This window comes from Sapajus apella, unplaced genomic scaffold (assembly GCF_009761245.1).
Source record: "Sapajus apella isolate SASKATOON/1434 unplaced genomic scaffold, GSC_monkey_1.0 scaffold46, whole genome shotgun sequence".
Lineage (NCBI taxonomy): Eukaryota > Metazoa > Chordata > Mammalia > Primates > Cebidae > Sapajus > Sapajus apella.
In genome coordinates, this window is record NW_022436986.1 from 6657698 (window position 1) to 6674997 (window position 17300).

The 17300-nt window shown below is 38.3% G+C and overlaps 2 protein-coding genes across 8 annotated transcripts in view; one reads left to right on the plus strand and one right to left on the minus strand.

Moving 5' to 3' along the window:
• INVS (inversin) overlaps positions 1-4707 on the plus strand; it is a 186922-nt gene extending 182215 nt beyond the window's left edge. For 2 of the 5 annotated variants that reach the window (XM_032240194.1, XM_032240193.1), the window contains 2 exons: positions 688-762; positions 3159-4707. In XM_032240194.1, coding sequence (XP_032096085.1) covers positions 688-762; positions 3159-3307 — 224 coding nt within the window. In that variant the 3' untranslated portion in view covers positions 3308-4707. Of the gene's footprint in view, positions 1-687 lie in introns of all 5 variants that reach the window. The other 3 variants (XM_032240189.1, XM_032240191.1, XM_032240190.1) reach the window with 2 other exon arrangements.
• TEX10 (testis expressed 10) overlaps positions 4617-17300 on the minus strand; it is a 49878-nt gene continuing 37194 nt past the window's right edge. For all 3 annotated transcript variants that reach the window (XM_032240197.1, XM_032240195.1, XM_032240196.1), the window contains 4 exons: positions 12606-12686; positions 10812-10993; positions 6138-6348; positions 4617-4836 (listed from right to left, as the gene is read on the minus strand). In XM_032240197.1, coding sequence (XP_032096088.1) covers positions 4723-4836; positions 6138-6348; positions 10812-10993; positions 12606-12686 — 588 coding nt within the window. In that variant the 3' untranslated portion in view covers positions 4617-4722. The remainder of the gene's footprint in view (positions 4837-6137; positions 6349-10811; positions 10994-12605; positions 12687-17300) is intronic.

The following is a 17300-nucleotide window of genomic DNA, read 5'->3' on the forward strand; positions in this document are numbered from 1 at the left end:
TTCAGATAAATCTATTTGGTTGGTGCAAAATTAATTGCATAAAAATTAATGGCCAAAACTGCCTTTAATTTTGCACCAACCTATTATTTTTCAAGCACCAAGAGAACAGCACCATTTTGTGCCTCCCTCCCAGCGATACTGGGTCAGAACTGGTTTCCGTGAGGCATTCTAGCATCTCAGCCCAGAGTGCCCTCAAGCTTTTTTGAAACCTCTCCAGCTCCTGCTTGAGCCTCCCCCTTGCATTACCCATTTGGGGCATTCAAGACTTAGCTAGACCCTGCCTGCATCACTTAGACTTTTCCTATGCTAAGATGTAGGGTTGCCCACTATGAGAATGCTCAACACCCATGCACTACAGTAAATACTTGTTCAGGAGATTAACTGCTGTAAATGGAAACATTTTCAGCTCTGCAAAGAGCCCATCCAAATAAACCCAGTAGAGTTCCAGAAGCCTTGCTGGCTCAAGAGAAAAAAAGATAAGCAAGGGCACCTTTAGAAAGATTTCCTACAGTCCAGGTAGCAAAATCTCAGGACTTTGCTCTGGGCCTACAGGGTTCCACACCATACCTAACTTATCTTGACAGACACCTCTAAGCTCAAGCCTTTACCGCAATAAGGAATTCAGAAATTGGTGAAACCAAAGCTATCCCTGGCCAAAGAAAAGTAACAGTCTTTGGTTCATTTCAGGTTGTTCTCAAGAAGGGAAAATACATCATCCCACAAGATCTATAAAAGCCCCTTCTGTGCTGCGTCTCAACTCAGGTAAGGCAGCCACTGCAAAGCACATGGTGGGGGAGAATAGGGAAGCATTTTCCTTTGTTTCATCCCCAAAGGTAGAACACATTAGAACAGAGATGGCCAGGGTTTTCCAATGGTTATCTGATTTCAGGTTTTATCCCCTTTTCAAGGGATTATTACTGTAGCCAACATTTGCCTCCCTAAGAGGCAAATTATTTTCGCAACTAAAAGCTATTATTAACTCCAATAGAAACAATAAATGGTAGCTATTATTGGTCACTTGTACACACTTTTTCACTAAAGGAGGAGATAAATGAAAATACTGTCATTCTTCAAAGGAATACCTTGGGAATCCTTGCTTCATTTTGGTGACACATTATGATCCTTTATTTCCTTCTCCAAGATGGAAAGAACACCATGAAGAGGACACTGAGAGCATGTACAGCCCAGGATCAGCTGTGCACATGTTCCCTCACACAGGGGAAGCTCAGGGAACTTTCTTTTCAGCTGCAAGACAAGAGTGTTTTACTTAGGCCCCCTCATTCACGCCAGCATTAAATATGGGTGATAAGTTCAGTGCTGTCAGCAGCTAATGCCAGGTCCGGTGTTCCTCATAGGTGGCTATGGCAACACGCTCCCCCCCCCACCCTCCCTGATCCACACAGTCATCCTGGAGGAACAGTGCAGCTGGGAAGGTGAACAATGACTGTCAGCATGAACTTTAACATTCATTTAGTTTTTGATGGGGGGCAAAAACCTGAAGGTGGGGGACAGAGTAATTACTGCCAAATCTTTATTAAGAGTTGGACAACTCATGTAATATAGACAGGCTGATCAGGGAGTAGTAGGTGGGGTAGTTAGAAACTTTCAAAGGAATCAAGGCCTACAGTTCGTTTAAAAAAAAAAAAAAAACCCTTTCGTTATAGCTGAGCAAATTGAAGAATCATTTCAAAAATGGAATTGTGAGATATCACTACCAGAAAAGTGGGATTTAGGCAATCAAATACTAGCATAAATTAGATAACTGAGTCATTTGCCACTGTCTTAAGAGAAAAACAAATCCAGGACTACCAGAAATCTTTTAAAATGGTGTTTAGCAGCATAAAGTTTTTTAGTTAAGGGACTCAGAAGGGACAGAGTAAATAAATTCAAATCAATACTTAATGGTTTCTTACGACTTCATATGAACAAGCAACTTATTTGTCCTACGCGTATTTTTGACTGGTTTAAAATTAGACAGGGATAATCTTTTCCTAACCCCAAATTTGGAAAGAACACAAGGTTTTGTTAGGCTCAAGCCCACCCACGTTAAGCATTAACCCGTTAATGACTATTATTGCTCTCACCCTCTAACTTGGAGAGATACCTCCTAAGGTTCCTTTACCACTTGAAAAGACAGAAAGGAGGATATAGCAAAATGCCAGCCTCCTTGGGCTGTTCTCCACATCTATTTGGGAGGCAGCAAAACAATCCCTGCTCACTCATCTTCTACAACCACCCCTGCAAACCTCCCACCAAGAATCTCAGCAGAGCTTTTTATTGATGCACACACACACACACCTGGGCCTATCTCTTTAACAATAAAACACCCTTTAAAATTCCATTCCAGTGAATGGAATAACTTTGATTAGTATTGGTACCCCCTGTACAAATCCAGTTTCTTCTCGTTCACCTACAGAGGGGTACACAGATGACAACTCAATTCAAATACAGTGAAGGCAGCCAAAAACAATAGTTCACATCAATTTTGTGGAAGTTAAAAATTGAGACATATGTTTGTTACTTTTTAAACTACTCAACCTTTAATGTATTTGCTTATATGCTCCATAAAAAGTGAGAAGCAAAATACAGCAATGTCTTCAGCAAGGTCTCTCAACTATATGGGGCCTCAGTATCATTTGTTGAAGTATATAACTAATGTTTTCTGTGGCACCCTATAAATGTTAATTCAAAATCATAAATGGCCTCAAAAATCCATTTTATAAGTCTGATATTCCCATCAGCTTATCATTCATGAGGATCTGAGTATTTTCTAACAAACCTATTTTCTAGAACAGACTATTCAAAGTGTAATAGGCAAGTTAAAAGATGTGTTATGTGTTTATGTAATGTGTTACGTGAGAGACACAGAGAATACATTAGTTCTTTCAGGCAGACTGAATACCTAGGTGCCACTACTGTACTAGCTCCCCAAGTGCCTGCTCTCTCTTAATCAAGTCTCCCTTGAAGAGATATCCCATATCTTGAGACTGCAGAAAATATAAAGCTATTCTATTAAGTCATCCTGCCTCTACAGTAAACTGGCCTGTCATCCCAGAGATAGCCTAAACCTAAATCCTTCTTCCTCACCACCAATGAACTGTTCCCTTCAGCATTAAAATTAGTAACTTAAATATCTATCTGGTATTTGTTTTTAACAGTGAGCAACCTACAGTGTATACAGCTCCTTGAGAACAGTGGAAGATCAAAGAACTTTTCCTATAACCTGCAATCAGCTACTCAGCCAAAAAAACAAAACAAAACCTCAAGTACTTATGGAGGAAGACTGTGTTCAGGAGATCTGGCATAGCTAGTGCAGCATTCGAATTTCCTGCTGATAATCTTGTACTCCTTGGGAAAACTTTAATATTCGTAACGGAAGGCTTATTCACCTAAAAATGTATTAACTGAAAGAAAACGTCAGAATGTTTCCTTTCTGCTAACACAGCATTGTTCTGTCAATCACCATAGCCTGCCCGGAAATGACCAGCATAGACTACATCTGTGCAAAATGCCATGCTATCTGCCTTCACCTCAGTCTGTATGGTTGGAAATGAGAATTTATAATTAACAGTAAAATCTAAGGAAAACTCAGGCTGCCAGCTAGCTCATACTGGCTTCTTGGCTCAAGAGATGAACCTAAATGAGATAGGAAGCCTGTCCCATAGCAAGCAGCCTTCATCTCACTACTTTCCGGGAATCTAATGCAACAAACTTATCACACACACACACACACCACATCACATCCCACTGTTACTTCAAAATTAATCAGGTTTAAATTTTAGATCAGAATCATGCCTACTGTTTGCATTTAGAAATTATCCAAAAGACCACAGATATATTCTGGTGATTCCTTACATTTTACAGTTACTCCATTAGTCTCCCAAGGCCACAAGTTGTCGCCATGTCTTCTCTAAATGGCTTTCTCACTGCTCAATACCAACAGCCGTATTACAGTATCAAGGATTCTGTCAGGTAGGGTTTACAGACCAGACTGTTCATGCAGCAAGGTGCCAACTCAGGCTTCAATGTTCTACTTGTATTTTCTGACCAACTTGAAGAAGTGAGCAATCTTCTTAAAATACCATTCCTGTTGGCAGAGAAGAATGTAACGGCACACATCCTAGCGTTCTAAGAACACCTGGTTTAAATAAAATCCAGCAATCTTGGGCTCTTTCACATTGTTTAAGAGTAAAGCTGCTATGGGAATATAGACAGTAGGCATAAACAGTGATATATAAGACTTACAAATATTTTGGGAGTTGCTTTCATTTTCTTAAGATCAGTGCCACTCGTGTGCTAACGATAAAAGACAGGAGGCAATGAAAAGTTAACTTATTACCTTGATTTTCAGTTTGCTAACTATTATATTCATCATTTTCGTGGTCGTGAAAACACAAAGAATGAGATCTGCTTAGATGGGATTACATTTTTTAGTAAATAACAGAAGGTATCACAGTATCACTCTCTATTTTGTAAATATTCAGCTCCTATGAAATGCAAAATGCACAACCACCTGTGACCATGTATTGTGTACTTGTCTAGGAAGCCAGCCTGCACATCAGTGGGAACTCCCAAGCATTATTTTCCTACATCAGTGCAAAGCAAGGTTCGTAAACTTCTTTAAAAGTTCAGCTTTAATGACAAAGATCTATTACATCAGTCTTTCTTCAAAATAAGATAGATGTGAATAAACAACTTCAAACAGGAGGTACCATGGACTCTTCAATACACCGTACTCAGTGCGCTGGGCCCCTGGGGATGCCCAGTGATATACACGTTGAAGCAGTAATGTAAGTCTGTGAGCCACTGTTCCTGAACACTTCCACTCTTCAATGTCTGGAGAGAAAAACAAGAGTAATTTGAGAATTGTACCCAAATCACTATGCTACCTGACAGCATTTTTCACACCCAAACACAATTTTCCAGAGCTTTGGCAACTGTATCCCTGTCTATAAATTACCATAGGAAGTCTTCCAGGAAACAGGGAACTATTAATCAGGCATTATCACAGGCAGTGAAAATTCCCAGTAATATCCGCAAATGCTAACGGTTTCTTGTTACGTCTGTTCCCTCCTGCACATGCTAGAGACTAATGAAATGTCACCACCAACCATCCTTTCACCCTTGCCTCCGTCTTGGCATTCTAGTGTCTCCTGATCTTTACACCAACACCAAATGAGAATAATTCTACAGGGCCAACCAACAATTTCTGTGAATCTCTTTACAAAGATGGGCTGATTCTCCAATCTGGAAATAATCGAAGCTCTTGATTTTCTTCCCTTCACTCTTTCTGAATTATTCCACTGCCACTTCTATTACCTCTACAAAGGCTACTGAGAAAATTCTAATGAGCACCTGTATTAATTATATGCATGTAAAAGCATTTTTACTTTCGAAGTATCACTACAAATCTCAAGGGTAATCTGCAAATCACACTATACAAAACACATTTTTAACCCCCACAAACTAAAATCACCAAAGGAACCCTAAACATAAACAGAGCTGCCCCCGCCAGACAGACACAGCTGAAGGCAGAGAGCCATCCATTAGACAAAGCTGAAGTGTGCAACTTCTGGTTTTCTTACTTTCCAGTGAACTAAGTGACTAGAAATTGGCCTGAAGCTTATTCCTGCTAAATAGTTTCTTTAATGACAATATTTATTGAGCACTTAATATATGTCAGATATACTAAAAACTTTACTTGGGTTATCTCTTTTAATGATCACCAAAACAAAATAAAGTTGGCATTATTCCCATTTTTACAGATAGGAAAACAAGCTTGAATAGGTAAGAAAGAAAAACCTTGCCAAGATGTCTCTGATACAGAATACATTCTGTATCAGAGTCTACGTAGGGATGACTCTGATGCCCTTTTCAAACTAAGCTTTGGCACCTTCATTCAGTTTGATTATTTTAAGACTTTTATTACCGATTCTGGAATCACAGACACACTCCCCATTAAGTCACAGTCAGGTGCTGAACAGCAGGAGAGACCCTGAGAAATTACCACATTGGGCTTAATTCCTAGACTCAATGTATGGAATCTCTTTCCTCCCTCAAAACACACCCCCTCATGCCCCTGTCAAAAATTCATTTTTATGCTAATATTACAAAGCCTCTGGTACCATGCTTCTTACCGTGATATTCTTGATGATCTGCTGCACCAATATCGCGTTGGTCAACATATGAGTCCTGAGGGGTGCATGCTGAAGCAGCAGTCGAAGCAGCTGGCCCACCACAGGAAGCTCCTCTGGCCCAACTCTGTTCACCCGCAGGCTCTGCAGCATCAACCTGAGTACTCGAGGCAAGAGAGCCAGGATGGAGACACAGACCCCCCATAGCTTGTCCCTACAATAACAGAGACAGAAATGAGTAAGTGAGCAAATGCACACAGGAAAAGCCCTCTTTCCATATTCCCCCAAATGTCCTTTAAGAAATATGTTTTCCAAAAACATTTAAGCTGAAAGCCAAATCAAGAATGCAATCCCACTTATAATAGAGAGAGAGAGAGAGAGAGAGAGAGAGAGAGAGACACACACACACACACACACACACACACACACACACACACACACAAAAATACCCAGGAATACATCTACCCAAGGAGGTGAAAGATCTCTACAAGGAAAGCTACAGAACACTGCTGAGAGAAATCATAGATGACACAAATAGACGGAAAAACATGGATTGGAAGTATCAGTACTGTTAAAATGGCCACAATGCTCAAAGCAATCTACACATTGAACTGTATTCCTATCAAACTACCAACGTCATTCTTCACAGAATTAGGAAAAAATAATCCAAAATTCATATGGAATCAAAAAAGAGCCAGAATAGCCAAAGCAATCCTAAGCAAAAACCACCAGACTTCAAACAATACTACAAGGCTACAGTATCCAAAACAGCATGGTACTGGTAGAAAAAGACATAGACCAACGGAACAGAAAACAGAACTCAGAAATAAAGCCATATACCTACAACTATCTCATCTTCAACTAAGGTGACAAAAACAAGCAACAAGGTAAGGACTCCTTATTCAAAAAATGGTGCTGGGACAAGTGGCTATACTTTTGCAGAAGAATGAATTTGGATCCCTATCTTTCATCATATACAAAAAAATACCTCAAGCTATAAAAATCCTAGGAGAAAACCTAGGAAGTATCATTCTGGATACAGGCCTTAGCAAAGAATTCATGATTAAGTCATCAAAAGCAATTGCAAAAAAAAAAAAAAAAAAAAGAAAAAGGAACAAAAAAAAATTAAAAAAAAAAAAAAAAAAAAAGACAAATGGGCACTAATTAAACTCAAGAAGAAGAAAAACTATCCAAATTTCATGAAACATGGTGTTTTTCACTAACATTCAAGCTGAGAGCCAAATCAAGAACAATAAACATCATTCACTTGATATCTTTATAGAGCAAGAGCAAAATATGGTAGAGACAGGTGAACTTGCAGCTGGACTAACCATATTGTACAAGTGTTAATTAGATGGTGTAATATTCATTTGGATCTAGAGTCCACTGACTATGATAGGCTCTGTCCTTTTTGCAGCTTCTTTACCAGAAGCATGTAACCCTCCTAGTTTCCAAATCTTTCTAAGAGAACCTGACTACCTCCACGTCTAGAGGGACCAGCCCTTTCACCATATAACTAATTTCCCTGATTCCACATATGATAATTGCATCTATGGTGAATCATGAATCCATTCTAGGCCAAACAGATACTCTTATGCAGAGCCCAGCTGAGACAGTCATGTACAAGGAGAAAAGAGAAAGCCAAACTGCAGACATAGCTAATGCTAAGGCACAGATACAGACTACACAAACTAGAAGAAAAACAAGAGTAAGCTGCTTTGTCTCTTGCTAAATTTCTAATTCCTAGCCCTTGAGTTTTACAAATTACTCCTGTAATAACCAAATATTTTCATTTTCTACTTCTGTTAATGTGAGTGGATTTCAAATAACCACAGACCTATAAAAAAAGACAGCATAGCTCAAGGCCAGATGGGTGAAACCTCTATGTGACAGAAACTATAACAAAATTAATATAAAGATACCCAACAGTGATACAGAACTGTATGTCGGATTTTAGGGCTAGGATTTTCAACAGTCAACAATACTGGAAGCTGAGGCTTCAGAACCCATGTATGGAAGGCAGGGAGTTTGAACTATGCTCCTTGAATAGAAGGAGAAGCCAGAAAAATGCAAATATCAAACTATCCTACAGGAAGTCTCTATAAGCCTCCACAGAACTCCCACAAAAGACACACTTAGGGCAAAGATAGGCAATCCAAAATATACAAGTCTGTTCAACTTGCTCCCTAACATAAATGGGAGAATTCCCACACCAAAGAAAAAAGGAGCTAATGGAACAAGAAGTTTAAAGAAACATCAACAAACCAAGAACAAGCAAGAATGACAAAATAACAAATAAAAATCCAAAACAGAAACAAATCCAAAAGAAAATAAAACAACAGTTGATGAAATAAAATCTCAGTAGGAGGATTAAGTAAAAGAATTAGCAAATTGAAAGGTTTTTATCAGATAAGACAGAATAAAAAGCTCCCTATGTTTAAAAGGAGTTTTTAGAAGAGAATAGAAACAATGGGAGAAGATGGTTCAAAATTAACAACTTTCCAGACCTGAAAAAAAAAAATTAAATCTATTACAGAAGCACAAAACCTATACTTGGACGCATCCTGATTTGCAACAGACCAAAGATAGAGAGGAAACAGTAAAAATATAGATTACTACCTGTAAGATCACTGCCTATAAACCAAGAGGGCTCAGACTAACAACAGATTTTTCATGAGTAACACTGAGGCAAGCAGACAACAGAACAGTATCTTCAAGGCACAGCAGACAGTACTAAATAACTCGACTTGGTCAAACCTAACTTTCTGGCCAGCATTTGTGAAATCAAAGGCTCCTCAATAATTTGACCAGCATTCTCATCATTTTATAATCTTATAAGCACCTTCTCCAGTGGGGAAAAGAGAATTTTAGGTATACCCAAGACTTCGGCTGCCAACTGTGCCTGATATCCTAAAATATGTACAAGATCCTAGTAACGTCAACCTTTCCAATACCCAGTATAGAACACCTCTAAAACTGGGCATTTTAAACAGGCAACAAGTATTATGCACACTTAATTTTGTTCAGTGCAGCCACATGACGTCAAAGGATGTTTATAAGAGACTACAACAGATCTTTGAAACTACATCAAGTTGTTTTAGGGGCTATATTTCAAGTGACAGGAAATGACAAATAGCAATATATACATTTCCTAAGTGGGGAGAGCTTATAAAATCTCTAGAACCCTGAGAAGTTCCTTGCTACTTATAAAGCCTTTTCTTGATCTGTCAGACCTAAAGCTTGATGATGTATAAGAAAAATATCAAATTTATGTTATGTATAAATGTTATAGCATATTTAAAGTGAAATACACATTTTTTTCCATACACACCTAACTCTTTTACTAGAAAAAATTTGAATGCTGACAATAAAATGGCTAAGTTATGATACATGCATATAACAGAATACTGTTCAGCCAAGTATGGCCACAGGTCAAATCCAGTCCATGACATGTATTTGTAAATAGTTTTACTGGAACACAATTGTACTCATTTATTTACATATTGATGCTTTCATACTACCATGGTAGTGTTGAGTAGCTGTGACAGAGACCTAATGGTCTGCAAAACCTAAAATATTTACTAACTGACCCTTTATAGAAAGAAGTTTGCTGAACTTGGTATGGAGAAATAAAAATGAATGAAATACAGCTAAATGAGGCAACTTCAATCAATCTCAAAAACAATGCTGAGAGAATCAAATCACAAAAAAATACATGCAGTATAATCCCCATAAAGTTCAGAAATGTGCAAAACAAACGTGATACTGTTCACAAATGCAAATAAACCATTTTTATTATTGTATTTAAAAAGGCAACGAAGTTGATCAACACCAAAGTGATCTGGGGCAGAGGGGTACGTAGTAGACATTTAACTGTGCTGGGTACATTAACAGCATTATGTGCTAATGATATTCTATATCCGAACCTGGGGTTGGTTGATTGGAGGTTCAGTGTATAATTATCTTTTAAACTACATAAATGTGTCTTATATGTTCAGTATATGTATCTTCATGTCATTTACAAGTTCAAAAAAGGCCAAAAGGGCACACATCAAAACATTAACAGAAGATGACAGAGTATTTTCTCATGTTTGCCAACCTGTTAAGAGTTTTTAAAACCTGCCACAATGAACTTTTAATAGGCGCACCAATAAGAATATAAGCATAAAACACTTTTTAAAGTAAAATCTTCCCAACTATGCTAAAAGCTCTAGCCTGTTATATATGAGCAAAAGTACTAATTAAAAAACACTAGCATCTTAGAGAAATTTCCTTAAATCCAAGATTTGAAATTCTACTCTGGCTAGCTCTAATGAAGCTCAAAACAAAATACAAAGGTTTGTAGTAATAGCCCATCCTCCTAAGGGTAGAATTATTTTTCTTGCTAGACTTATAGCAATATTAATAAGAGAAACCTCTCAAGAAATTTTATAATGCCATCTAACTTTTCAAATTTGTAACTTAAAGGGAAAAAAACAAAAAACTAAAAATTAGTTTTCACTACAACACAAAGGGGATTCATGAAGGAACAAAGAAAACGCTAGCTAGGCTGACACAAACTCTCTGAAAGAGAATTTAAGATCTTTGTATAACCTAATTATCGTTAACTCTATTATTATTTGGTTGGGGGAGGGGAGACAGTAGAAAAATTAAGGTTGAAGAATTAAAAATAATTACCTCTTTCTTAGATGTTCTGCTTCCCCTTTCTCTATAGTGAGTAGAAAATAAAGAAGACTGTAGCAACAAGAAGCCAGAAATGGCAGTAGAGTCTCACTAACTACACAAGTATGATCCAGGAGCTTACAGATAACACCAAAAACACAGCCAGCCGTGCTGTCAGGAATTACAGTCAACCCAACCTAAGCAGAGAAAAACAAGATTAATTATGGCTTCAAAACAGCCTCCCTCCTCCAGATAAAACCAAAACCTGTTAAATCATGATTAATTTTACATCATTTCTACTGAAAACTGATACATACCTAACACATGCCACCTGCCACACCTTAAGGTCCTGTTTTCCCTTGAGAAGTTCATCCCTAAATGACTATGAAAACATGCAAATGCAAGAAGTGCTATTAACCGAATCCACTGCCTCCCCTTCATGACAAAATCTTCGAAAATCTTCTGTAAAATGTCTATTTATAGTTAGAAATAACTATTTAAAGGGATTGTTTCATGCACTCAAAGCAAATCTTGTTACCAACAATCATACTTAAAAATGTTTAGATTATTCAGGCTGGAAAACTCGTATCTGGCACCACTCCTATGACAGGTAATTAAACGTATAAATAGTTCATTTAAAAATTAGCCTTCCTCTGCACTTTGATTTAAGTCATTCAGACATGAATAAACATACCTCTACTGTAGTCAGTAAAAGATATACTATAGTTAACATTTGACTGCTTCACTGCCAAGAAACCCAGGCAGGGTCATTACGGTTTGCTAATTCATCTAGAATATACTGTATGCATTGTTGTTAAGGCAGAGTCTAACTTGTAACTGCATATATACATGGTTTCAATCTCCTGGAGACTACTGTTGAGGAATTATCTTAAAAAGTCTGCAAATTCTGATGTCTTAACTTCCTCCACAGGCTATCTGAAAATAGTGGCCAAGACTTACTGGCATATTGATCTTTTACTAATGAATATATTCAAAGGAGAATGTAATCTCTGGAGTGGAGGTGGGGGAAAATATTGGCATCATTGATGACACAGGGATAAGGACTGGAAGTCTGATAGCAGGGAGAAAGTACTAGGAATTCAAAGCAGTACTCTCTTCCAACTCAAGGGAAATAACATTTTTAAAAGAGGAAAAGGGGTCTGGATATGCCTATATTTTATCCAAACAAGTGTGTTTCCCAAAGATATAATTTCAGAGCCCTCTTTTGTACTATAATACATTATAATAAAAAAACAAAGATAAGAATGTAAACACTGGAGGAAGTCAGAAGCCACTACGGAAGTATACCTAATGTGAATTTTATACCAATGGAAATGAGACACCCAATATCAAATAACAGGTCAGTCTCAGGGTTGAGTCTCCAGCTTCCAGTGACCACACCTTGTGTCGGGTTAGATGATGACCCTACTTTGGACCCCAAACCTTCTAGGTGGAACCCAGACTCCAGTCTAGATGTTGAATTCTCAATACACTGAGGCCAACCAAATATGAATTACAAGAACATTCGAAGTTGGAAAGTATTTCAAGTTTAATTTTCAGGTCCCTATTTCACTGATGTAGAAAAGTGAGGTCCTAAGAAGAGACTTTTCTCAAGGTCACACAATTAAATTAATAACAACCAGGAAAAATACCAAGATTCCTTAGTTCTTGCCAATGCATCATGCTACAAGAGGCTATGGTATCATTAAGCTTAGAATTCCAAACATGCTCTTTCTGTGGCTATGGTCAACTTTATCCTAATCAATGCATCTTGTGTTCTTTCCTAAGAGAAAGTTTAAGGATACTTACCAAATGTTTACTGATGGCACTTTGCAGGATGTCAAAGCTCTGACTTCGGGCAGGAATAACCAATAAACTGTGAAAAACTGCCTGTCAGAAAAAGAGAAAACCAGCAACCAAATCAGAACATTTTAGGTCAGAAACAAGTTCAATACACTCCTTTTTTTTTTTTCTTTTTTTTTAGACAGAGTCTTGCTCTGTCGCCCAGGCTGGAGTGCAAATATGTAATCCCAGCTCACTGCAACACCCTGGTGACCCAGCTCACACCACCACACCTGGCTAATTTTTGAATTCTTAGTAGACCTGGGGTTTCACCATGTTGTCCAGACTTGTCTTAAACTCCTGGATTCAAGCAATCTACCCTCCTCATACTCCCAAAGTGCTAGGATTACAGGTGTGAGCAAAAGTTCCTTTTAATAATTACTTGCTCTGCATATTAACAGGAAACACATAACATATTACTTTGAAGATGCAAATGTCAAAGATCAAACTAATAGATCTTATATACGGCCTAATTTTCCAAATAATTCATCTACTAATCATGTACTGAATATTGAGCTAGCCCCTGTTAGGTGCCATGCACAGGAATAAAAGGAGGAGAAACCTCTTCTTTCTCGCAACCCTCAAGGAGCTTACAATCTACCAACATGGAGACTATACAGTAAGTCCTCACTTAACAACTTCAGCAGATTCTCGGAAACTGTGAGTTTAAGTAAAACAATGTATATTGCAATCATTTTTTTCCCTAATCAATTTTATTAAGAAATGTTTTTTGCCCAGGCCTGGTGGCTCATGCCTATAATCCTAGCACTTTGGGAGGCCAAGATAGGAGGACTGCATGAGCCCAGGAGTTTGAGACCACCCTAGGCAACACAGTGGGACCGCATCTCTAGAGAAAAAAAAAAAAAAGTTGGTCAGATGGGGTAGCATGTGCCTGTGGTACCAGCTACTCAGAAGGTTGAAACAGGAGGAACATTTGAGCCCAGGAGATTGAGGCTGCAGTACGCCATGATCATGCCAGTGCACTCTAGCCTGCATGACAAAGTGAGACACTATCTCCAAAGAAAAAAAAAGTTATTCAGGGACCTGCCATGTATGTCATTTCAGTTTCCTAAGCAACCTACTGATGATGTTAAGTGAGGACATACTGTATTTCTGTTGAGTACTACAACAGAAAGATCTGAGTGATGTGAACAAAGGCTAACAAAAGCTTTTTTGCCCACCTGATAGAGAAATGTATCACAAAAAAAATTTATGACCCAGAAAATACCAATATCCTGTTCAACTTAATTGTAACACTGCCTCCTACTCTCTAAAGGTAAAAGAGAAATCTGCACAGAAAGTAGTTACAAGTAAAACGCTAGTTTTTTGTTTGTTTGTTTTGAAACAGTCTTGCTCTGTTGCCCAGGCTAGAGTACAGTGGCGTTATCTTTGCTCACTGCAACCTCCACCTCCTGGGTTCAAGCAATTCTCTGCCTCAGCCTCTCGAGTAGCTGGGATTACAGGCCCCCACCACCAGCGCCCAGCTAATTTTTTTGTATTTTTAGTAGAGACAGGTTTCACCATCTTGGCCAGGCTGGTCTTGAACTCTTGACCTCATGATCCACCCACCTTGGCCTCCCAAAGTGCTGGGATTACACGTGTGAGCCACCACATCCAGCCAACCCCTAGCATTTTTAATTTCCTAAGCTCTTGGAAAAATGAGAAAAGTCAAGAACAGTACTAAGTCCTTCACAGATGTCAGTCACAGCACAAACTCCAGAATCTGATACAGTATGCTACCAAAAATGAAATATGTAGAAACATCACATGAAAAAACAAGAATGGTGGAAGGAAGAATGCCACTCTAGGAAGAGAGAAGTCATTTAAGTTCAAGAGAACTGTCATCTAGCCCTGAAAAATCGAGACTTTTCATACTTATTATTTATAGATTTGAGAGTGGGGGGACAGAAATGAACTGATCTATGTACTATTTCTCTATAAAATATCCTGTATATTGATATAACCCAGAGATTCTACTTGGTAACTTTTCTTTTACACCTGTAAGTAACAATGAGAAAAACCTCATTTCCAAGGCTATCTTCCTACTTCAAAGCAAACATGGTGAATATTTTCATCAATCAGAGGTAAACCACATTTGAAAAGTACACATTCAATAATGACCACTTCACTTCCCTTCTGCCTCCCCTTGCTGCCCTAAACAATTCAGTTCTAAAGCCAATGGGTGGGGCCCAACTAGGTAAACTTTGGCACTGGATTCAGTGGGAGTACGCAGATTGCCCAGAGTAGACCGCCCCTAAAAACCAGCATCCAAATGGAGACGAGAGGGGTGGCAGCAAAGGAAGACTGACTACAGAGAAACTGATCAGGTAAATATATTAAGTATAACTGGAGCCAGGAGAAAGCAGGTATGAAAAAGGCACAGGATGTAGCTAGAATAAATTCTGTGGTGGTGAATGACTATTTTATGTCCCATAGGAGGATATAGAGAAGCAACACCAAACAGCAATGAACACACCTAAATTCCACATGTTGGTTTCTAAATACCATTCTCCACCGTTCTTTGTAGAAAACCGGTCTGCCACAACTACTCTAATACAATCTCCTGTTTCACAAATCAGAAAACACTTGAACTTTCCCCAAGTATCATACCAAGAAAGTTACATGTGTTACCATAACCATCAGAGGTTGAGCTTTCCCTGAGAATTTACAAGTCACCACACAGACCCTGAGAGATAAAAGCAAGGTGAAAACCTAAAATGAATGCAAGATTTCAAGACCTGTAAGTAAACACAGTACCAGGCACTAATAAAAAGAGGACATCATTGGCATGACCCTAGCATTATGACCAGAGTCAAACAAAGCCATGAGGGAAATAAGTTAAATATCTATAAAATATATAGTCCCTAGAGACAGGAAGAGCGTGAAGAGAATTCAACATAGAATGAATATATAAACTGAATAAGCAAATTGGTATACCAACAACAACAAAAGAATTAGGTCATAACTTGAACCTAGAGACTACCCCGTTGAGAACACTGTCAAAACTATTTAACAGGTTGGGCGCAGTGGCTCACACTTGTAATCCCAGCACTTTGGGAGGCTGAGGCAGGTGGATCACAAGGTCAAGAGTTCAAGACCGGCCTGGCCAACACAGTGAAATCCCATCTCTACTAAAAATATAAAAATTAGCTGGGCGTGGTGGCAGGTGCCAGTAATCCCTGCTACTTGGGAGGTTGAGGCAGGAAAACTGCCTGAACCCAGGAGGTGCAGGTTACAGTGAGCTGAGATTGTGCCACTGCACTCTAGCCTGGGCAATAGAGCCAGACTCTGTCTCAAAAAAAAAAAAAAAAAAAAAAAAAAATCAGCTAAGTGAGAATATTACTTCAGATTATGCATGAACAAATGAAACCAAAATTACTTAGGATGACATAACTTTGCATTTTCACTGGACAAACACCTTTGAATGTTAAGAAACTTAAGAAATAAAGAATAGGGCTGGACACGGTGACTCACGCCTGTAATTCCAGTACTTTGAGAGGCCAAGGCATGCAGATCAGCTGAGGTCAGGAGTTTGAGACCAGCGCAGCCAACATGGTGAAACCCCGTATCTACTAAAAATACAAAAATTAGCCAGGTGTGGTGGTACACGCCTATAGTCCCAGCCACTCAAGAGTCTGAGGCACAAGAATCGTTTGAACCCAGGAGATGGAGGTTGCACTCGGCTGACACTGTGCCACTGCACTCCAGCTTGGGCAACAGACTGAAACTGTGTCTCAAAAAAAATGAAATTAAAAAAAAAAAGAGAGACAGAAATCAATAGATATGTAGTCTTCTTGTATGGTTTGTTATCAGGTGATACTGGTGTCACAGAATGAATTAAGTATTCCCTCTTCTCTCCTTGATTTTTGGAAACAATTTCAGGAGACTTGGTAGTAGTTCTTCTTTGTACATTTGGTAGAATTTAGCTGTGACTCCATCTGGTCCTGGGGTTTTCATTCTTTGGAGATTTTTTTATTACCAATTTAACCTTACTATTCATTATTGGTCTGTTCAGATTTTCTGTTTCATCCTGGTTCAAACCTTGGGGAGTTATATATTTCCAGGAATTTATCTATTTCCTCTAGGTTTTCCAGTTTGTAGGTGTATAGTTGTTTGTAACAGTCTCTGTGCTGTGTGTCTCTAGCTGTTATGTCTCCTTTTCATTTCTGTTTTTGTTTATTTGCATCTTCACTATTCTTGCTTAGTCTAGGTACTAGCTATCAATTTTATCTTTTTGAAGTACCAATTTTGCATCCTGTTGATCCTTTGTATTGTTTTTGATCTCTATGTCATTTAGTTCTGCTCTAATCTTTGTTATTTCTTGTCTTCTGCTAATTTGGAGCTTGGTTTGTTTTTACTTTTCTAGTTCCTTGAGGTGCAATGTTAGGTTGTACTCTACTTTTTTGATATAGACATTTAATGCTATAAATTTCCCTCTCAGCACTGCTTTTCCTGTATCTCATGGGTTTTAGCATGATTTATTTCCATTTTCAATTGTTTCAAAATTTTTTTGTATTTCCATTTTAATTTCTTCATTTACCCAGTAATTACTCAGGTGCACGTTGTTTAATTTTGCAATACATCAATGCAAAACAATGTGTTTGTGTCGTTTCTGAGGTTCTTGGTACTAATTTCTAATTTTATCCCACTTTGCTCTGAAAA